This window comes from Drosophila kikkawai, chromosome 3L (genome assembly GCF_030179895.1).
Source record: "Drosophila kikkawai strain 14028-0561.14 chromosome 3L, DkikHiC1v2, whole genome shotgun sequence".
Classification (NCBI taxonomy): Eukaryota; Metazoa; Arthropoda; class Insecta; order Diptera; family Drosophilidae; genus Drosophila; species Drosophila kikkawai.
Window position 1 is genome coordinate 10,811,182 of NC_091730.1, and position 21,958 is coordinate 10,833,139.

The 21,958-nt window shown below is 40.9% G+C and overlaps 1 protein-coding gene across 1 annotated transcript; it reads left to right on the forward strand.

The window, feature by feature from the left end:
- Positions 1 to 1,978: 1,978 nt before the first annotated feature.
- Sox21b (SRY-box transcription factor sox21b) lies at positions 1,979 to 21,455 on the forward strand. Its single transcript, XM_017178616.3, has 7 exons — positions 1,979 to 2,728; positions 7,997 to 8,829; positions 9,024 to 9,187; positions 14,691 to 14,757; positions 14,815 to 14,942; positions 17,181 to 17,275; positions 20,050 to 21,455. The coding sequence occupies exons 2-7, from the start codon at positions 8,126 to 8,128 to the stop codon at positions 20,656 to 20,658; spliced, it is 1,767 nt and encodes a 588-aa protein (XP_017034105.1). The 5' UTR covers positions 1,979 to 2,728; positions 7,997 to 8,125; the 3' UTR covers positions 20,659 to 21,455.
- Positions 21,456 to 21,958: the final 503 nt, after the last annotated feature.

Here is a 21,958-nt window from a genome sequence, read left to right on the forward strand (position 1 = left end):
GAGCAGGCAGAAGCAGAAGCTGCAAAAATGTGCGCCATTGTTTTCAACTTGCAATTGTAGACTGAGAATTGGCGAAAAGGCAGCAAGTACCCCATTTCTTCCTGCCTTTCTCTGGTCCATCTACAACTCAGACCTGTCGCTACCTCTCGTGTTTTCTTTGGTAAGAGCTTAGGTCATTAGAGTCAAATTAAATTAGAGTGTTAGAAGGTAGCTGCTGCTGCTACTGCCTCTGTTTGCATTTGTCATTAGTTCGTTGTTAATTAAAATGAAGCCCAAGTGCTAGGCGACATAGCTCGACTCGCCGGAGTGAATGGAAATCAAAATGCGCTAAAAACCGCCCCGAAACAATGGCAACACCTGCGTAATGCCTTCGCCCACCCAGAGCCACCTACCAAGCCGTCATTCAAAATGGTCTGAAACAAAGCTCGACAGAATGCGGAGTGGAGTTGGTTGGGTCCGGAGAGCGTAGTCCCAAGCTGTTGTCCTGGCAACGACACCAACTCCAACACCAGCACCAAAGCGAATTAACAAAACCATAATGTAGACATGAGAAATGCAATGGAAGGCACTTTTGAAGGACTGCTGGTGGTGATATAAGGCTAATACGAAGCTTGAAAGTTTGTCTATACATTTTTTTTAAACAGAAATGTAACTGGGTATACCCCTTTCAATTTGTTAAATATTATATAGAGTTATTTGGTAAGTCCAGATCTTCATTAGGTGCTTTATTAGCTCCTAAATTCATATATTTTTGCATATATAATATACTAAAGTATCTTGGTAATTGAATTTGACCTAATAGATTTTTTCTCTATAAAAAATAAGTAAAATTTTTAAAGTCGGAATCCAACGTTAATATTTAAAGCCTGAACTTGATCTTTATTGTCTCTGAAAGCTTTAATGGTTTATCTTTGATTATAATAACTAATGCTAATTATAATATTTTAATTTAAAATTTTATATTATTATTATATCTTATATATTTATAGTATAAATTATTATTTAAGTCCTAGAAGTTGGATATATTTACAACAATACATGACCCCAAACAACACCACTCTGCTACCTCAACCATGACCAACAAATCCACCATTTTGTGATCAGAAATTAGCCGGAGGCGGATCGCAGTGTCGGGCGAAAGAGGTGTCAGGCTCAGATCTGCACAGTTCGATTCAGAAATAAATGTCCATTAAGATTTGTTGATTTTGGCTTCGATAGTTTGCTTTTCCCCTTCTTATTGGAGCTCTCTCCGCTGGTCTCTAAGCAAATGCGGTAAATAAACGGCAAGCTCCCCGAAAAGCTCACTCCAATGGGCCGAGTCCCTGGCCCCCAACGCCCCACCACGATTTTCCACTTGGCATTTAATGTAACACGAAGCCTGCCCCAACCAGAAGCATTCCAATTGGAAACGCCCATCATGGGCTCAAGCGGGTCAGAGTGAAATGGCAGCAGCCGCCAGCAGCTAAGCTGGTCGTCTCGCTTGCACGCCCACGCAACACCTGCTTGTGTTTATTGAGCTCCCTCTCGGTCTCTCGGTAGCTCGTTCTCTGTTGCTCTAATATGGGGTTCTTTTTTCTCGTGGTGCGTCAGTTCTTTCCTTTTTTTTACCTTTTTCTTTAACGAAATGTCACCTGGTTGTCGGGCCTCTCTCTCTCTCTCACAAATACAAGGAAACGTAGCACTCTCTTTGGGCATGTTGTGGATGTAGTTTCTTTATGAAAAATATTTAACAAACCAATAAGAAAGAAAGCTCCCACAAAAAAAGTTATGGCCAGAGCGAGAGAGAATGCAAGCTTTTGCGGAGAGGATTGGGGTGCTTGTGTGTGGCTGTGTGTGTGTGTGGAGCAAAAATGTTACATAGCAGCTGTCTCACGGCCCCACCTGCCACGCCCCGTCGCCCGAAAGACCCGTTTTTGGCTCGTGGGTATCTGAAGAGAGCGCGCGCCAAGTTTTTAGTTACGCGTCGGAACGGATCCGTTGAATAGCCGCCAAAGCGCGCTTAGATGCAGCCACCAGCCATAGCCAACTTGGCCAACAAGAGCCGATCAGCCAGCCAGCTAGCGACGGTTAAGCCCCCTCGTGGCAAGAGGCAAAAATAACAGTAGCAGCCGCACCGCAAGGAGACACAATCAAAGCGAAAACTTTTCGCGGACCCCGTGCTATAAAAAGTGAAAACTGACCATCACAAGTTAATACTATCAACCGGGTTTATCAAAAACCCTTTTAATAACAATATATCAATAGAGTGATTAAAACAAAACAGTGTGCTTATATTACCAACTGAAGTGCTCACAAAAAACCCACACGAATGCGAGTCAAAATAATGCATAAATCTAGTAAATAAATCCCCCCTAAGCTACTTACTTCTCTCGTTAAAATTGACGTCAAACAGGCCCCATTGTCTGCAGAACCGAAGAATATAGCAGGCTGTATAGGTATCTTATCAATGAGAATGAAAAGCAAACAACACAAATCAACATAAACTAGTGATATCCAATATGTAAAGTGTTCGGTTACAAAACGGCAACGGCTCAGCATCGTAAAAGTCAACAAATTCAACATTTTATGGCGGATCCGGAGAGTGGAATTCATAAACGCCAACAACAAACCATAAACATATATTAACCAGATGATTCGGTAGTATATTCCGTATATATGCCGCCATCGAATTCTTGAATTTCGAACGCCGGAAAACGGAAAAGCCTAAGGAAATGCAGAACTTTTCAAGGTCAGTTATGAATGCTATAGAAAATATAGCGATTATCAAGAGATATTTTGGATATATCATAAAATTTATATAGGGTTTTAAATTTCCGAAACCTTTAACTGAAAAATAATATTAAGTATTTAATTAATTTGTCTAAAATAAGTTATTGTGATTATTAAGAAATATATTTATATATTTAATTATTATGATTATTAAGAAATATATTTATATATTTAATTCACACACTATTTGTGGTATAATAGGTTTGAATAAATATTAAAAGGAGACCTCCTCTCAGATTGAAAATTGATTAATTTATTCATATAAATCCATAGTAATCCAAATTAATTCGAACGTTATAAATCAATTATAAAAACCTTGCCGCCTTTTTTTTGGCTGGATTTAATTCACTGCCGTTTGAGCCGCAATTTAAAGAACTTTTCTTGGCCATCAATTAGGTAAACATGGAGAGAGCAGCACAAAACGAGTCTGAGTGCCTAAGATACAAGAAGAATCAACAGATTTTATTGTTTGGATAATTTCAGGATTTTCCTCTCTTTATTTTCTGCCCAATCATTGTCGGAATCTTTATGCCGCCACTCGAAGTGTGTTTACTTTTGCTTTCGATCTTCCACTTGAATTAAAGCAAGCTCTTTTTCTTTTCCCGAGTGGGAATTGAGGCATTCAGAGGTTGTTTGGTTAACTTAATTTCAAACTATAACTGAAAACCGATTCAAGGAATGTGAAAAAAGCTGCTATGAAGAGAGTCAAAAACCCCAGAGAATTGTAAATGACGCAATTAGAGCAAATAGTAGTGGCAAAAATAAGGGAAAACTAAGTATGTTTATTAATATTTACCCAACATTTGTGACAACATTTGAATTGTTTGTGACGTGCCCCCCTTGCATAAATGATTCGACTTTGGACCAGAGCCCACAAAAAAAACTGAGCCAATATCTGATGAAGGCCAAACACAATTGTGCAAACAGAGTTTTGTGAAATTATTTTGCTACCAAATGGAAACACAGCCAGATGTCAATCGAATATTTTTAAGCTATTGTCTCGGGCATCTTATTTATTTATTAAATTTGCACAAAAACGACAATACAGCTCAAACAACAGTGGGATTGGCCAAGAATTCTAATTAATATTCGGTTGTATGGGACTTTTGATATACCTACATTTATAGAGGTTCTTATGTGACCATTTTAATAATTAAAATGTATAAATAACTTTAAATTATCAAATTTAAACAAACAAAAGTATTTGTAATATTTTTTCGAAAATTTAAATCTTTAAAAAAGCATTCTGAGCTCTTCTAAGATATATTTTTTTAAGATTATGCCCTTAATTTATTTATTCAATAGATGAGTGTTAAGTACCCTAGAACAGTGGTGCCCAAAAACCTGACTACAGATTCAATACAGTGAGTAAAGAATGTTAACAAATACTAAAAGTTTCAATAATGATATTTCGACACAGGAAACATTTCGCTATTTAAATTGTTGATCATTATTTTATGACAAAAATGATATCGTTTTATGAGCAACGATTCCTTCTATTGTTATTTTCTGCGGTAAAATATATTACATTTAATTTTGACAAATGCTTTTCTCGATATTCAAACTTAGTATTTTGATTATTGCTTTCCTACAACAATAAACTATAAAATCTTAAGCCCATACCTTACCATCTTGGAACTTGGTTTTATCAAAACTTCGCTCTATATGTGGTTGACTTTGTATCATTCCTCTGCCTTGCCCTTGGTTGGCACAAACTTGACACTAAACCGGGGAAGATGCTTGGATATACTCGTACGTTTACGAGGCGATTGTTGCGAGTGTGAAAGTTCTTAATTACAAACATTAGGGGGCCCAGCGGCTTAGGGCCCTGAGAAGATCCGATCCCAGCGGGCGGCCAAGACGACACTTTTGAATGGAGCATCGGCTTGGGGATCGGATGGATGCCCAGAGACGCGATACATTTCAACACAAAGTGGAGACACTTAAAGCTCTACCTGTATTGAGAGCCCGAAGATCGGAGACCAAAGACTGCCAGACTGCAGACTCCAGACTGCGAGACTCCTCTCCTCCGGCGAGGAATCTGGCCGGGGGAGAGATCTCTCGAGCTCAGCATGTGGCTAAGCCGATCATAATTCTTGTTTGACACACCAACAAACGGATGAACAAATGAACGAGGAGCAGCAACAACAAGGCCAACTGGGAGGGGGCTAAGAGTGGGTAGGGGAATGCATGGCATGGCATGGCTTCGCTTGGCCCCCGAAACTCAAGTGGCCGGCGGGTTAATTTCGCTCCTACTGCGATACGAAACAGAGGGACAGTTGGAAAGGCCCTGGGCAGAGATTTCCATGAGAAAGAGTCGGACATAAAGTGTCTGGTGGGTTATCTATTAAAGCTACTACTAGATTAACACCCTGAGAAGACCCACGCGCTTAAGACTTAACGGGTACATTTCCGTTACGAATAAATATCTGGGAAACATTTTGTCTATATGTTGGAGGGACTGAAAGGAGGAGCTGCCATATTCACAGCAAATAAAAATATCTGGAGTGCAATTTGTGCACAGCTGGTGGTGCAACCGTCGAATCGGATGGGGGCCCTGTGGTGCAACTGAAACTGCAACTGCCATCAGACACTACACTTTGGAAAAAGTCATACTATTGAGTCTTGGTGATGATTAAAAATAGTTGGAAAATGTCATCTGCATTGTTTATAATAAATATAATAAGGAATAAATAATTGCAGAAGAAGTTATAACTTTAAAATGTTCAAATATGCTCTGTTAAATTTAATTTAGATTATTACTTACTGTTCAGTTATAACTAAAATTGTGGCTTATTGGTTTCTTCAATTAATGGCGTCCTTATAACTATTTATAAATATATTATTAAACTAAGTATTTAATATTTCTAATTTAAAATCGGAGGTGAGGTGAGGCTGAGTTCAACTTTATGGCTGCACTAGAAAACCTATATTTTCTTCATTTTTCAAGTCCAACTAAAGTTAAAATTTAATATTTATATATTCATCATCCACAAAAGATAGTACATAGTCAGGTTATATTTTCTTTGGGATTTCTTTCTGTGCATCAACCTCAAAACCGAATTGAAAAAGAGGAGCAAGAGTAAGTAAGGCAACTTGACAATACAGAAATTTGTTTGCACTCCATAAGGATTACAAATATGCATGTCCCTCTTCCGCTCTCTGCTCCTCTCTTTCTTTTAAAATAAATTTCATGCTTAATACGCATGCCTGGGCAATTTTTACTTTAACACCAAGTGGGTAATGCCCGGAAGCAGTGCAGATGTCGCCTGGCATAGCGCAAGGCAAGTTATTGACCACGATGCAGGACTTGGACCAAACAGGGCCAAAATGGTGGGCTCAGGGAGAAAAATAAGTGGGATCTCTAAGATAAATATAAATAGGTACAGACCAAGCTCGGTTAGTTTTAAAAGTGGGCAGCGATAGGTAAACAAAATCTTCCAGATCACCTGAAACCGAGTTAAAAAAAATCAACAACGTTATTACTACTAAAATTATAACTATTTAAACTATATAAATAAATAAGTTTATACTCTGTTCAATCAGTTTAAATAATTTTTAATGGATAAATGTCTATATAATAAATATATAAATATATAAAGACCCTTTTTAAAGTATTTATCTTTAAGGATTTATTTATTTATGAATTGTGGAAATACCTCTCCATTCGCCTGAGCAAATATTGAGTCTAAAAATACAATGCACTTAATTAAATTCAATAAAATTCTTCACTGTTTTCTTCTACATTGAGACAGAAGGAAAAGAATATAAATGCCTAAATTAATATTAAATAATTCAAGAAGCTTTATATAAAAAACAGATGTATTGAATATAATGGCATCAGTTATGTCAACTGGGTTTTCAGGGTTTTTATACAAATATATATTGTATTAAAATATTTCTAGCGATAAAGTTTACCAAATGTATTTAAGACACTTGGTTAAATTGGTTTATTTGCCTAAACAAAACATTTGTTAGCCATTCTTTTCGCCAAATAAAATGAAAATAGCTCCTTCAATACAGCTGAAAAGTTCGATTAAAGGAAAATACGTTCTTCAAATACCACAAGTGCTAGGAGAAACCCAAACAAAGGCTACAACACACCTCTTCAAATCGCCTTTAATTAGCTGGCTAGCCACAAAGAAATAATTATAAAATTAATTATTCCAACGACAAGTCGCTGCCGCTCGACCCCTTGTCTAATGGGGCATTGTTAATCAATTAACTAATTGATTCGAGCTTTTAAAAGTATGTCGTCTGTCCCCATTCTTCGGGGACAAAAAACACAAAAAAACAATGCCGAGCGGAGTTGTGGACTCCTGGCCCAGAGACCACTTGCGAGCAGCGCTGGCGGTTGCCACCTCAACTCGACCGAAATGGAACTCGAACCTTGGCTCACTCCACTATCCAGGAACTGGGCCCATTGTGTGGGCCAAATGTCAACCCTTAAATCGGGCGGGATGCACAATAACAACAACAAATGAGACGACTACCACGACGCCGTCGTCCATCCTTTTCATTATGCGACGGAACACTTGAAACCCATTTCTTTCCCATTTTACCATTTTACATTTTTGTGTATTTTATTTGCACCCAAAGCCAGTTGTTTCGGACACGGTGGGTTGAGCTGAGCCGGTCATGTGGCACTGGATCCTTTCAATACCACATGTGCGTGCATTATAAGCGGGATTTACGTGGTCCACTTGATGCCCCGGCTCCTTTAGCAACGTGTTAAATACAGCGAAGCAGGGAAAAGGGTCAAGAAGCCAGCGTCCGGCTAAACGCTTTCAATTTGTTTAATGGTCCCCTTCGGTTTCGGCTTCAGATTCGGATGAGGAGGCCTTCCCCCGTCTGGCCAGGATCTCGAGTGCAATCGAGTGCGGGCGTGCCGGGGACATATGCCCGATGTGAGTCCAAGTACTTCACCCATATGAGCATATTCCATTTGGTTATTTTGGGCTTTTTGGCTGGCATTATCCCCCGGCAAATGTGTCATCTGCAGTAGGATATTTGCATGTTTTCTCTGGCTAGATTTCCGAGCCATTAGGTTAGCCGAAAGGTTAGAAGAATCTATAGATTCTAAGGAGAGTGGTTGGGGTGGTAACTTGTATTTACATAGAAAAGTATCTTTACCTAATTTTAAAAAATGTTTGAGTTTATGTTAACATATTACAATTATTAAAAATATATTAAAGTAAACCCAAAACCTCCTTTTTTTCTCACCCAGCTCAACGCACCACCATAAACTCAACACCAGTTCCAGCTCCACAAGTTCCAGCACCACCCAGTCCGCCCACCGGCTCGAGGGCCACAGATTGAGCCACCGAGCTAGCCCGGCTCCGTCTCCGTCTGCAATATGATGGAACGTCTGTCCACGCACCTGTCGCTCACCGGCCTATCGCTCGCTCACCCCCTTCAGTCGCACCTGAGTTCCGGCAGTGGAACCCACCACCTTGGACAACTGGCGGCGGCGGTGCAGCAGCACCACCAGCATCACCAGCAGCAGCAACAGCAGCAGCAGCAGCAGTCTGACCTAGGCCACTCGCACCACCTGCACTCGGGCCAGCAGCTTTCGCTGAGCCACCAGCACCACCACGCCCACCAGTCGCCGCAGCATCAGCAGCAGCTTCAGCACCATCCGTGTAGCAGCAATAGCAGCAACGGCTCGCCAAACGGTTCCGCCGGCCTAAGTCTGCACCCCCACTCGGCGCTCCACCTGGCGCATCACCACCCGCAGCTGCACCAGCACCACTCCTCGGGTCAGCAGCCGCAGCAACAGCAGGGCAGCCAGCCGGCGGTGTCGTCCTCTTCCGGATCCCATCACAGCCAGCCGCTGTCGCTGTCCCATCAGCCGCACACCAGCAACGGAAGCTCCCAGCTGGGCGGCGGAGCGGGTTCTGGTTCTGGTGGATCAGCCAATAGCCACCACAGTGCTCCGGCCTCCAGCAGCGTGATGGCCGCCGCAGCAGCCGCCCATTTGCACCACAATTCACAGGCGTCGCCGATCAGCAATTTGCACCAGAATATGGGCAGCCTCATGAACAGCGGCAGCAGTGCCAGGTGAGTTGATGAAGAAGGTAGATGAAGAGCCATTAGGAATAAATACCTACGACTTTTTTTTAAGTTAGAGCATTTAATTTTAAAGTCAGTTCGAGAAATCGTTTGAAGATTCTTATGAATAAATTAAATATCGGGTATTTTAAATCCACTTTCCTATTTGATTTTATACAAATTTCTTTTATTTCATCTTGCAGCGATGTATTTTTCAGCCTGATGATCCAGAACACAACGAAACGTCAGAACGAGGAGCACATAAAAAGACCCATGAACGCCTTTATGGTGTGGTCGCGACTCCAGAGACGTAAGATAGCTCAGGATAATCCAAAAATGCACAATTCGGAAATATCCAAGAGACTGGGTAAGCTTTGTTTGATGTAATATAATTTAACGGAAAGCTCTGTCACCCATATATAGTCTATACAATGTTTATAATATTTAAACGTAATTGTTCAAGAAGTATAAACAAAATAGGGAAATTATTGGGAAAACCAGCGTTTTTATATTCCTCCAAACTCTGTTATTTCATATCCACTTAATAGGATTCATTGGCTCCCAAGAAAACCCAACCCCACACATAGTAAGAGCCACAATGGCTTCCTCAAAAGCTGTTATATTCCCTGAACAAATAAACTATTTAAGTCCCATGCCAAAGCCCACTTCAGTTTCTCTTTTTGTGTGTGTTTTGTGTAACACAAGCCACGAAAATCTCAATTATCTGTTGGCAGCGTTCCTGCCATTCGGAATGTGTTTAATCTGGGCACAAAGGATGGGGCAATATGAAAATACAAAACGAAATTAAAATGCGGCACACGACCTGCCAATCTCTCGCACCCACTCACTCCTTCGCCCTCGTCCCTCCCTCCCTCCATCTTATGCAAGTTAAACTAATCAACGTAATACCCAACTGTACAATGACAATGACAAACCAAAACGCCCGCCACTCAACGCAACTGTCAAAAGTGACAAGCGGCTGTCAAACAATGAGCAGGAAGAGCCGTTCAGGAAGCTGTTGATTACGCCCGAAGAAGGGGTTCAGGTTCGGGTTCGGCCTTGGCCCAAGTTCAGGCCACCACCCACCCGATTTAAGATGATTCGCCAAATCACGGCCGGCTGTCTGGTGGCTTTGTCTCTCACCCGCTTAACTAGTTGCAAAGTTAAGTAGTTTACTTTTCGGAGGGCTCAGAGCGGCGTCGGATAATCCCACGCAAGTCTTATCGGCACTTTGGGTTCGGGTCTTCTGGTCTTTCAGAGGGGACACTGAGAAAAAATAGTACATTTAGAAACCAGTAATATTTATTTTATGTAAAGTATGAACCATTTCTCTATACTGCCACTGCCAGCACAGACTCAATAGGGACACAGTTTAATCCACTTTTATGGCAAGAATCTCCTCCTTTTCAAAGTTGAGGCTAAAGTTAAAGCTTAAACTATTTCAATTTAAAATTTCAAAATATATAAAAAATAATTATATAACTCTTATAACATCCAGAAACCTTGAACTACATTTTTCCCAGTGTCCTGATGTGTAGTAAATTCAATTTCAATGCGTCTCCCACCGACACGTGGCGGCTGACAGGAGAGTTCTTTACCATAACAATGCCAGTTCTTAGGACTACCTTTTTCGATCGGCTCATGCATATTGGATGAGAATCCTATATAGAGATTTGGGGGGAGGACTAATCAGTGGCTTCTGTCATAACAGTGATAACAAAAAAGAATCAAAACCAAAAGACAAACTCATCTTGGCCATTATCGATCTGAACTTTGAGGGTTTTTCCTGTAAAATTTTTTTAATAAAAAAGTCAACAGGAGTTACCCCTGCAAAGCAAATTCACCCACAACTCTCCCCCAGTCAAGCACTCGTTAAATGACTTTTTCTTGCATTTTTATTTAGCCATTGTTTGTGGCTAAACAAAAGCAAATTAAATGCGACTCACTTGCCATCCAGTTGAGCGAACCAAAGAGCAACAACGGGGGAAACTCGCTGCATCTGAAGGATGCCAACAAAGAAAGGGGTGTACTTTTTGCGGGGGTGTGTACTTTTCAGGACTCTCCGCCAAACCTCACTCCCCACAACAGCCGCTACGTTTTCACTTACCTTTGGCTTTCATTCTTGTTTTCTTTGAGTAAACATATCGATGGGAGACAGAAAACTTAAATACAATTTAGAAGCAAACTTGAATTTCGAATTATTTTCCTTCGATTTTCCCTCCTGTTATTGTCGAACTGAAAAGCCTTTGTTCGCCTTTCACATTTTTCTCTTTTTTTTTTGGTTCGCTTTTTGGCAAATCCATTATGCGAATTGACAGCTCCTCTCGCTCGTCCTTTCGTCCTTAGTAATATTTGCTGTCAGTTGCAGTCATTGTTAAGTTTGTTTAGAGCGGGTGGAAAGTAGGGGCTGACCGGGGACGGGAGCCCAGGAAATTCTTTTGTGGCCAAGGTGGAATTGGAGCAGAGTGGGACAAACACAGGATTGGCAGCCATACGCCAAGGATGTTGAAAATAATAAGCAGGGATTGTCCTTTACAGTTTAAGGGTGTAGTTTTGTAGGTGTTTTTTATTTTATAATAATATTTATTCAATATTGTGGCTATTTAGTGTATATAAAAGAAGGGTTGTTGAGTATATTGAATTATAATGATTTAAAAGTCTTTTAAAGTCTTAGGAGAATAATAAGATCACCTGACTTTACACTAATTCCAGAGCATTAATAATCCAACTTTTATTACAAAACAAAACAAAGTCAATTTATTAAAATAACAAACAAAACAAGAACAGAAAGCAAAAGCAAACATTTGCCACATTTACACAAAATGTCAAAGTTTTTTGCACTTGAAAAAAGTTCAGCCAACATTCAATTAAATGAATAATTCAACGGCAACAAGGGCCCGCCGCTCATTATGAGAAATTGCCAAACAGAAAAAGCACAAAAAGAGCGGGGAAGATGATGGCCGTGGAGGCGGAAGCGGTGGAAAAATAACTGTGGCATAAACAAAGGCGCCACAAAAAATGGCGGCGCGAAAGCTACTTTTTCACCACGGCCAGCGCTAGAGCGATAGAGACGGAGCTAGAGCGCCCGAAAGAGACGGAGAGACCCCGTGCAAGCGAGAGGCAGCGACTGGGACTGGCAACTGTTGGAGAGGCTCTTCAGTTTCAGACGCCGTCGCCGCTGGCGTTGCCATTTATTTTATTCGCCAAACAAAAAACAAAGGCGCAACAAAGGCAAACAAAGGCAAAAAATCCAGTATATGTATGAGTGGGGAAAATGAAATAAAATAAAATAAAAGTGAATGTTATAGAAAACAATTCTGGGCTGTGCGCGGGCTTAATTGAAATTGTAACTGTCATTAATTACTGTCTGGAAATTTGAATTACCAACAACACAGTGCGAACAAAAGGCGACAGCAACAACAATAATGCTGCCAGCTTTTCGAGAAAATCTCTACGGCCGCTGCCGTGTTTTGTGTGTGTGTGTTTTCAAATAATTGAAAAACCTGTCGAATCGGCAAATGCTCTCCTTATTTTTAATCAAGGCCTCTTTCCCCTCGCTCCTGCGGGAATATGAAATAATGGCTGACAAAGCCAAGGAGCGCCGGATGAATGAACCATTAGACTCCGCGGAACAAAAGGCACAAGGAGTTGGATGGAAGAAAACAAAAAATACAACAAATATAAAAAACAATCACAAAAGGTCGAACTCAAGCCTTTTCCCACCCCCTCAATCACCTTTTGTTGCTCAATAAAATGCAAACAATTGATTAGTTTGCAATTGGAAAAAGCTTTCGAAAGGAGTTTTGAGGGGGGAAATTATTAGGAGGGGGAGTGGGCGGCAGTGGGCGTGATTGTTATACCACCCGTGGGGTTTGCAATTGACAGGTGTGCGTTGGATTTGTGTAAACTTTTACTTGGAAGAGTTACTCAAATTTTAACGTAATATGATGCTTTGAGGATACTGTATGAATCTTCTCACGACTCCCCCAAACAAAAGCTTTACAAATAAGCCAGATTTCCACTGGCCAAGCACATTTTTACCCCTTGTTAAAAGGAAAACTCCCATCGCTCCAACTGAGGGCATTAAATTGCTGGACAAACAAGTTAATCTCTGGTCGAGTTATGAGTGGGTCCCAGGCCAAACGGAAGCTAAGTAATCCCATAAGTAGCACGATTGTGTTCGAGAGTATTTGGAAAATGTAACTGCAGACCCCAAATCCCAACAAAATAGAAGAAAGAAAATCCCAAAAGAACGAAGTAAACTGCAACTGTTGCTGGCTAAATATTTGCTCTGCGGGTTAGGCGGCCAACGTGCAACATTTCCAGGCCGGAAAAACTTGTTAATTGTTCCAGAAAGAGTCTCGGAAACATCTCACAACTGCCAAGTGCTGGCTGGCTTGTTTTTCCTATCAATTATTAAGGAGAAAACTCTCCGACTGCCTCGGTTCGATGTGCCCTGTTTGGCCAAGGGGCGCCAACATCATAGACATTGGGCAAACATAGACATTGTCATTGTCATATCCCCCCTTTTGCGGGTCTGGTTTATTCAACTGCTCAGCTTGTACTTGCTGTCTTGTTTATTATTATGTCCAGGGCACCTTTCCACCTTCCGGACAGCCCAGCTCCATTCTCTTGAAGGTGTCGTCCCCAGGAGGAGAGTTGCTCATTTGCCGGCCAGAAGCCCAGAAAGGGGCTCTGTCAATGTATCTATAAATTAGTATTTTACCATTATGAGTGGGTGGAAGTCGGAGCTGGGGGCCACAAGAAGCTCTGCCAGTCGTCCCATTGAGCCTTTGTATTGGCCTTATTGTTATAGTTTTTGTGGCCTGTGTGGGCACCAGTCAGAGTCTGGCTCTGACACTCGATTCGCTTCCTCTCTTCGGCCAAGAGTTGGAGTTGGCCCTGTCATCGTTGTCTGTCACAACAATGCGAGAGAGTGGCTTTGTGGCCCGGTGTGTATGTGACATTATTCTGGCTTTGTGTTCGCATGACAAGCCACTAAAATTACGCGTTATAACTAATTAGCGACGTGCCCCCTTCAAGCAATTCATCAACTAATTCACTTACAATATGTCCACATTTTCCTGGGGATTTCTTGGGTGATTAGGGTATTAAAATATTTATCCTGCTGAATTAACTGAAAGCCTCAGTAAAAAGGCAAAGACTTTCTTTGTATTTCCAATTCTCTATTCTCAGTAAAATAGTTTATCTTAAGCTAAAGCCTTCTCCTATCTCCAAGTGAAAGCCAGCTCCTCATTATTTTCATAAATCATTTCTGTTGACTCCTCAACCCATCAAAAGCCTTCTGACACATGTCATTATAACATTTTACATTAACTTAAAAACATTTGCAATTTCCTAACACACAATGGAGGAACCAGCGCCAGAATGGTAGCAAAAGCAACCCCTGTGCCACTTATAGGATATGTCCTTGCTGTGTATCCTATCTGCGTGGCACGTGTACTTGTCTCTGTGTGGGTGTGCCTTGTACACATCCTGGCCAACGCCCACAAGTACGTTCCTACCGCGACCCCTAAGCCATTCCCAAAAGTAACCCGATATCACCTGCTGAGGCAAGCTGAAAACCCGTCTGAATCGAAAGGGGAACCCCGAACAATGGCGGGGCAGAAAGAGACGGTTTGTGAGGAGTGTAGGTGTAGAGTGAGGGGACAACGACATTGTTTACTGTTATCCTTCTTGTGCAGACACAAGGCAAGACAAGAGTTCTGGAGGGGATCGAGATAACCCCCATTTTGAGACAGCTTCTCGAGAGTGCACTCCAATGGTTGTAGCCAGATTTTGACAAGAGTTCCGACTCCGAGTGCCTCGAATGTATCTAATGGATTAACGAGAATTATTTCAATTTCCAGGTGCCGAGTGGAAGCTGCTCACCGAGGAGGAGAAGCGTCCGTTTATAGACGAGGCCAAGCGCTTGAGGTGAGTCTACTGAGTAGGTTTTGGGTGCTGGTTTCTGTAGAAATTATTTATATGCAGGGCCATGCACATGAAGGAGCATCCGGACTACAAGTATCGACCCAGACGCAAACCGAAGGCCCTGAGACGCGATGGCTATCCCTATCCCATGCCATATCCCTCGGTGCCAGTGGAGGCGTTAAGAGCGGGTAAGTCGGTTAATAAATTGAAAAACAAATGAAATAAATTATATAAAATTAAATTAATTATAGTACTAAGTTCCCTTAAAGCCATTATTGTTAATAAATACTCTAAGAACTAATCATTATATACGAAACCTCTATATTATGCTCTCTGAAAAATATCTTAATCTTAAGCAACACGCAAATTCCCTGTTTTAAAAGCCAATTCCACACCAGGACCCTTGAAAATCCATAAAGCAAAGAGCTACGCAAAATAATAATAAAGTTTTGTGGGTAAAGAGGTAGGAGAACACAAGACAAATGCAAATGTGACACGAAATAACCAGGAATTGGGGGTAAGAGCTTGAGGAAAACAAACTATCCCCACCTCATTCTCAAATCTTCCACAACCACCCAAATCGGGGAACCACCCATCTTGGGCTGACAAACTGTGAAGTCATCATCCTGGCTTAGCAACTCATTCGAGTGACAGGAGCGTACCCCGGAGCGGAGGAAGCCAAGCCAATCCAAGCCAGACGCCAGGGAAGAGCTCATCGTCAGACATGAGCCCAGCGCAGGAGCATAAGTTTCCATTCATGATTTTCTATGGTCATGAAACGGGGAGTGGAAGTGGGTGGGTTGTATATATGTATATGTAGTTTCGGGCTCTGGCTGGAGGTTTTAAATTAGCATTTGTCACGTTTTTTGTCTTTTCACCCCGAGCCATCCCGGGCCCTCAATTTAACGCAAGTTTTCTCGGTTTAAGTTAGTGCCAGGACCCTTTGCCCTTAGCGTAGCAGGATGATTTATGCCAGCCGGAAATGATAATAAAAATGCTAGGAAATGCGTAATAAATAAACCGAATTAGTCTATTTAGCTTGCTCGTGGCTTTCCCCTCACTGCACTCTCTGAAAGGAAAGGGATTTCGAGACCAGAAAATGCACTCAACTGTGGAATTAGTAAGCCTGAGTATATCTTAGCGATTTTATGGCAAAATACAAATAAAATATTCGAAAATTAATTGGATTAGCGGGCTGTAAAGCTGTCTAGTTGGGTAGTTTTGGGGATTTAAAACATATTTTTTTTATAGAAGAACAAAGGGTTTTCTGTTCTTTACTCATACATGTTTCCTTGAAACACTAAAACACAACTTAAGCACCATAAATCTGTCTATCTATAAGAGACAATTCATCTTCAGATATCTTAAAGTGAGCTTCCGTTTGTTTACTGCAACCGGTCATTACAAAAAGATCCACAAACAATGGATCAACTGCCTAATCCGCTATTATCATAATAACAATGATGATGGCATCCGAAACCGTCGCTACTTGAAATCGCCAAAGACACGAGTAGAAAGCAATCTTTTTTCGGTAAAATAAATAGTTGTTTCTATAGAAACTTTGTTGTCTAAGCGAATTTAATTGCTCTAACGAAAGATCCCAATTCGGTGGGACTCTCAATCAAGTCCATAGCGCCATCAATGAAATAAATGCTGAAGTTTCTCAATAAGCGGCGCCTGTAATTATCAACTTGGCCACAAAAGGCCGCGAGAGCAGATGGACGACTACCGTTTATGGGCAATTGGTAGTGGCTACCAGGCATCTATCAGATACGCAGATACTCTCTCCCAACTCTGGCATAAAATAGCTGATTCAGCGCCCAATTAAATAGCGCTGGCGACCCCGAAAGAAGAAATTATTATTTAAACGAAATGAAAGAGTTGACCGAACAAAGAGCGCAAATATTTCGAGTGGCAATTATTTTAAACACACACCAAGGTAAACTCGAGTCAAGACGGATCGAAGCTGCAGTTCATGCGTCGAGGTGCACAGTGGTTCAAGGTTAATTGGGATCTTATATACAAATTATTTCATTTATTTTAAGTATTGATAAATAGGAATAATAATAATAATATATTTTTAGAAGGCCATGATCTAGGGGGTGTTTTAAAGCCCTCAAAAATGTGTCTTACAATTATTATTTTATATATAGTTATATTTTTTATGTATTTATTTATGTATATATTTAAATTATTAAATAAAATGTAAACCCAGCCTTAAGTTGATAACCTGAGTCTAATCACTGCCTTCACACCACTGTGCCTCCTTGGCTGTATTGTAATTGTTCTAAACTCTTGCCCCTTAACCCTATAGGCATCCCCCTACCGCATTAAAATTGAACTTAACCCCACTAAAAATTAAAAAACTGAAATTTAAACACCACCAAACTCATCTCATCTCCCTTTATCGTTCGCTTCACTTGCAGGCATTACGCCCGGTTACTTTGCGCCCGGTCCCACAGCGGCTGCCTATCACCTGGGCAGCCATCTCGGCCAGACATCGACGCCGACCACGACGCAGGTGAGTGCCATACCCTTTTCCACCTGCCCCTTGCACCCAGTCCCAGTTCCAGTCGCTGTCCATCTGAGGCTCAAGTGCCAGTACGTCCATCAAAAAGGCTGAACGGTAGCTCAGACCAATTACAGGCGTATATATAGTGTGGTGTGAGCACATGGGCGGAGGTTACAGCGGGGTCGCCTTAATAACATAATTACAAACTCCTACGAAGGACGCCCACTTTAAAAGGCGGAAAACATTCGGTTTGTGGCACAGAGAGAAAAATTACAAGCAGCTTTGTAGTTTAACTCTAAATATGCATTACAAAATATTAAAGAAAAATGTATAGGGGAAATCAAGAGCTTAGGAAAACCATTAGGTCAGGGAATAAATAATAATGAAAATATAAAATATATAAATAAATCAAAATTAGCAGAGGCAAAGCATCAATAATACGAAAGATGCCGACCCATAGGTGAAAAATGTATAAGGAATACAACCAAGAGCTTAGAAAAACCATTAGGTCAGTGAATAAACCATAATGAAAATATATAATATAAAAATAAATAACCAAATTAGCATAGTCAAAGCATCAATAATACGAAAGATGCCGAAAAAATTCCTCGAATATGGATAGATAAAAACCTTATTCGTTGGCAAACCAAATTTCCCATCAAAAACAATAATATTATTTTATATGGGCAATATTTTCTCTCTGTGTGTTCATGACTAAGCGGCAGATCCTGGCCCAATTGAGTTTTCTGACATGTCATGCCAAAGGATTTGCCCGGCAAAGTTGTCATTACATGTTTAGCAGGTCGCAGTAGTGGCGGAACACCTCCCTTTCCTCGCCAGATCGAGTTGATAAACAAGGGCAGGACACACACAAAAACAAACAGAGCCGGACAGGTGGGACTGGTGGCTGATCGAGCCAGAAAATGTCCTTAATGCAGAACAGCTGCCTGGCGAAAAGCTGCAGTAGAATGCCGGGAGTGGTCATGGAGCAGCTAGAGCCATGGGCTTTTGTTCCTCCATCAGATGGTCAGCTACCCAGGCGCAACACCAATTGATTAACAAAGCCCATTAAAAGCCATGACTCTTGATTCGCGGCCATTGTGGGATCTCTTCTTCCCTGGACGATGCCTATTTGGGCCCGTGATTGATGTGGCTTTGCAGATGCTATGTTGCGGGTGTTGAAGACCTGGCATTAACATTCGCCCGATAATAATACACCTCGTGCCGCGGCGATAATAATAGACTAAGTTTAAGCCAAACAAAATCTCAGATTGAGTGATGGAACGAAAGAATGTTTGGGGCCTACAAGAAAATTGCATAGTGGGCGGGATTTCAAGGCTCTGACAGGGCAAATTGCTGACAGCATTCCTGTATAGCTCCCTTTTGTTTGGAACCTTTTCTACTAGCCTTGGTAGTTCTATCTATTGAAAAACAGCAGATTATCATCAGGTTAGACTGACTTCGAAAAGAGAATATAGGTTTATTATTGAAGCTAATTATGACATATTCTTTTAATATATAATATGAAGCAGTTTAATATCCTTGTAAACTTGACTTTTCCAAAGATCTTCTTAGTATTCCCCATTAATATCTCTGCAGGATATTTCCCAACATATTTAACAAATAATAAACAAGGCTCGCTCAATTAACTGCATCCTCGACAATTGAAAAAAATAAATATTGACACAGCTGCCGCCGCTCAATCCTTGGCCAAACACCGTTCTTTACTGTCATCATCATCCGCCACCTGCCCCAAAAGACAACATTACATAACCCACTCAGCCAGCAAAGGGGTACCAAATCAATTAACAGAAACACGGATAAGTAACCGGAACCCAAGGAACCGAGACAAACAGACTATCCACTCGTTAATGCGATGGATCAAAATATTTACGAATCCGCACTAATTCCCAATTGGGTGCAAATCAAATCAAATTGTAATCCAAAACGCTCCTGGCACCGGAGACAAGCCCAAGGGATGTTTTAGGGGGGGCCCAGAACCATCATCCTTGGTGATGATGATGTGTTAACAACATAATTATAGCCCAGAGCAAAGTGTTTGCTTCGGGGAAAAAGGGGAGCGCGCTCTCAACCCCTCTCGGCCGAGAGCAACCACTCAAAACAAAACGGAAATGAAGCAAAACAACCCTCTGATGTGCTTTAGTACCCGTTAACATTCACATTCCCACTACCCCTCCGAGTCGTTATTCGAATGAATAACAAGAACTGGCAACTGGTGTAGCAATGAAAAACGTATTGCAAATCAAATAAAATTAAATTGAGACGGTTTCGGTTTGCATTACGGGGGAGTTGCGTCAGCCAGGGGTTGCTTTCTGTTCTCGATCCTCCTCAGTCCGAATCCACAATTAGTTGGTCAAATAAAGCCGCAAAAGTGTTAAGCAATTTGCACTAATCAGAAGGTTAAGTCACTCCAGGACTTTGCGGTTGAGTTTAAAGGGGGAGTGGGAGTGGTTAGAGGGGGTGGCTTGGGGTTACTAGAGGTTACTAGGGCTTTTACATTGATTGATTTATCAATATTAAAGACTCTTTAGCAGGGCAAGTGGAAAATAGAGTTATGGATAAATAGCTAATAGATATAAGGAAGTATAAGAGAGGTTAATATAAATAAAATTAAATTTTAAAATGAAAAATATAGATTTTACTTGATTTTAGTACCCTTAGCATAGCCAAAGTCTCAGCAAAGAGTGCCCTCAGTCTTCTGATTAAACTTAAGCCTGATATTATAACCTCTTAATAACCTACTCTTCCCTCTCTCCCTAAAGGCCACCCTTTCAGGACAGATGGACAAGTTTGCCCTGGAGCGCAGTTCATATCTCAGCAACTCAACGCAGGCAAGTGCCGCTGCCTATAGCGCCTACCTGGATCCCAGTGTCCTGACCAAGGCGTACTTTGACTCCAAGATGTACCAGGATCGGGCGGCCAACTATGCCTTCGACATATCCAAGATCTATGGTGCCCAGCAGCATGCAGCCGCCCATCACCAACAGCAGCAGCAGCAACAACAGCAACAACAGCAGCAGCAGCAACAGCAGCAACAATTGCTGCTCGGCGGAAGCGGAGGAGGCGGTGGCAGCGCCAGCTCGCACAACAACAACAGCAGCAGTGGACTGGACGAGCGCGATGCCACGCCCCAGCTAGAGGCGGGCGGCGGCAGCATTGTGGTGGAGGCCAAGCCGCACCTGCACTCGCCCAGTGACGTGGGCCTGGACTATGCTCAGTATGCTCAGCAGTATGGCGGTCAGTTGGCCACGGCAGCAGCGGCGGGTGGCGCTGTTGGGGGGGTTGGGGTGGCTGCCGGCACCGGGAGTGGGTCAGGGGGTGGGGGCGGAGGCGCTGCAGACTTTCGGCGACCGCTGACGGTGATCTTCTGACCACCATCTTCCAATGGCAGCGAGGAGTTAAACTTGTCCATGACCTAGGAAAAGCTCACGAAAGAAAGGTGACAAGGCAAGCAAGTTGAAAGCCCAAAAACCTTGGTAATCAATTTTGATCAAATTTGGAGGAGATTTTAAATCAATTATTTCGGGAAGTTTAAAAACATTAAAGAACACATTAAATAATTTAAATACATTTTTAAATATGTAATTTCCATTTGGAAATATTTTTATTACGAAGACCTCTTCAAGAACCTGAAATAATTTTAAATAAATTTCCAAAAACAATATTTAAATACATAACTTTCTCCAAATTGATTAAAATTAAAAACCTTAAAAAGGTTAGAGGGTTAAATACCCTCTAAACAGGGTATAGCGCAGAGGGAATAACGAATACAACCGAAAACGCGAGATTAAAGTTAAACGTAGCCAACATTTGCATGTAAGTCTCCAGTTGTAAACTAACCGTAAGCTTTGTTAAATTAGAGGAAGAAAGCAGCCACGAAGAAAGGGGAAGAAGAAAGGAAACAAGAAGAAAGGTAGAACAAGAAAACCACTTAGCGAAAGAAAAATATAAAACAAAATTCCAACAAAAACAAAACAACAACGAGCGGTGCAATTTTTTATGTTTTAAACGCAGATCGAAGTGCATAGCATAAATTTAAACTTAAATTTAAAATGTATTTAAATTCTACACTAAACACACACAAAAACAAAAAAAAAACACACACACAAGATATATACATCAAAATAAAAAAAAGAAACAATTGGAAAAATCAAAAATAAAAGACACGTTGTCATAAGCAGCAAATTGTTTGATTTCATTTTTGAATTTGTTTAAATAAAAAATTATATAATATAAGGTAAGTACAAAAGAAAATAATTTAGAAAATAGAAATATAAGTTTTTAACCTTAACCTTGTTAACCTAATTTTATTATTTATATAGATAAAAAAAAGCTATAAAGTTTATAAAGAAAAAAAGGATATAAAGGGAATCCAAAAAGTATGCTACACACTGTAGTTTTTAAAACATCCTTAAAAGCAGGACATTTTAAGCCGTATAGCATACATTTTGGGGCAAAGAAATTATTTTTTTAATACTTAATAAAATAACAAAGTCTATAATAATATAAAAATACATCATTTTTAAATTTTAATTTATTCTTAATATTTTATTTAATTAGAAATGTAAAAATAACAATGGCAACGATTGTTCTCTTTCGAATTTTAATTAATTCCAAGCCCCTTTTTTGTCGAGAGGATAAGAAAGTGAGAACGAGTAATTGCTCGTTGTG

What these genes read in the sequence shown, in the direction of transcription:
- Sox21b (XM_017178616.3), top strand. Translation starts at nt 8,126, where the DNA reads ATGATGGAACGTCTGTCCACGCACCTGTCGCTCACCGGCCTATCGCTC. An exon ending in AACAGCGGCAGCAGTGCCAG is followed by an intron (nt 8,830 to 9,023) that starts GTGAGTTGATGA and finishes TTCATCTTGCAG; the next exon opens with CGATGTATTTTTCAGCCTGA. An exon ending in CGACGCCGACCACGACGCAG is followed by an intron (nt 17,276 to 20,049) that starts GTGAGTGCCATA and finishes CTCTCCCTAAAG; the next exon opens with GCCACCCTTTCAGGACAGAT.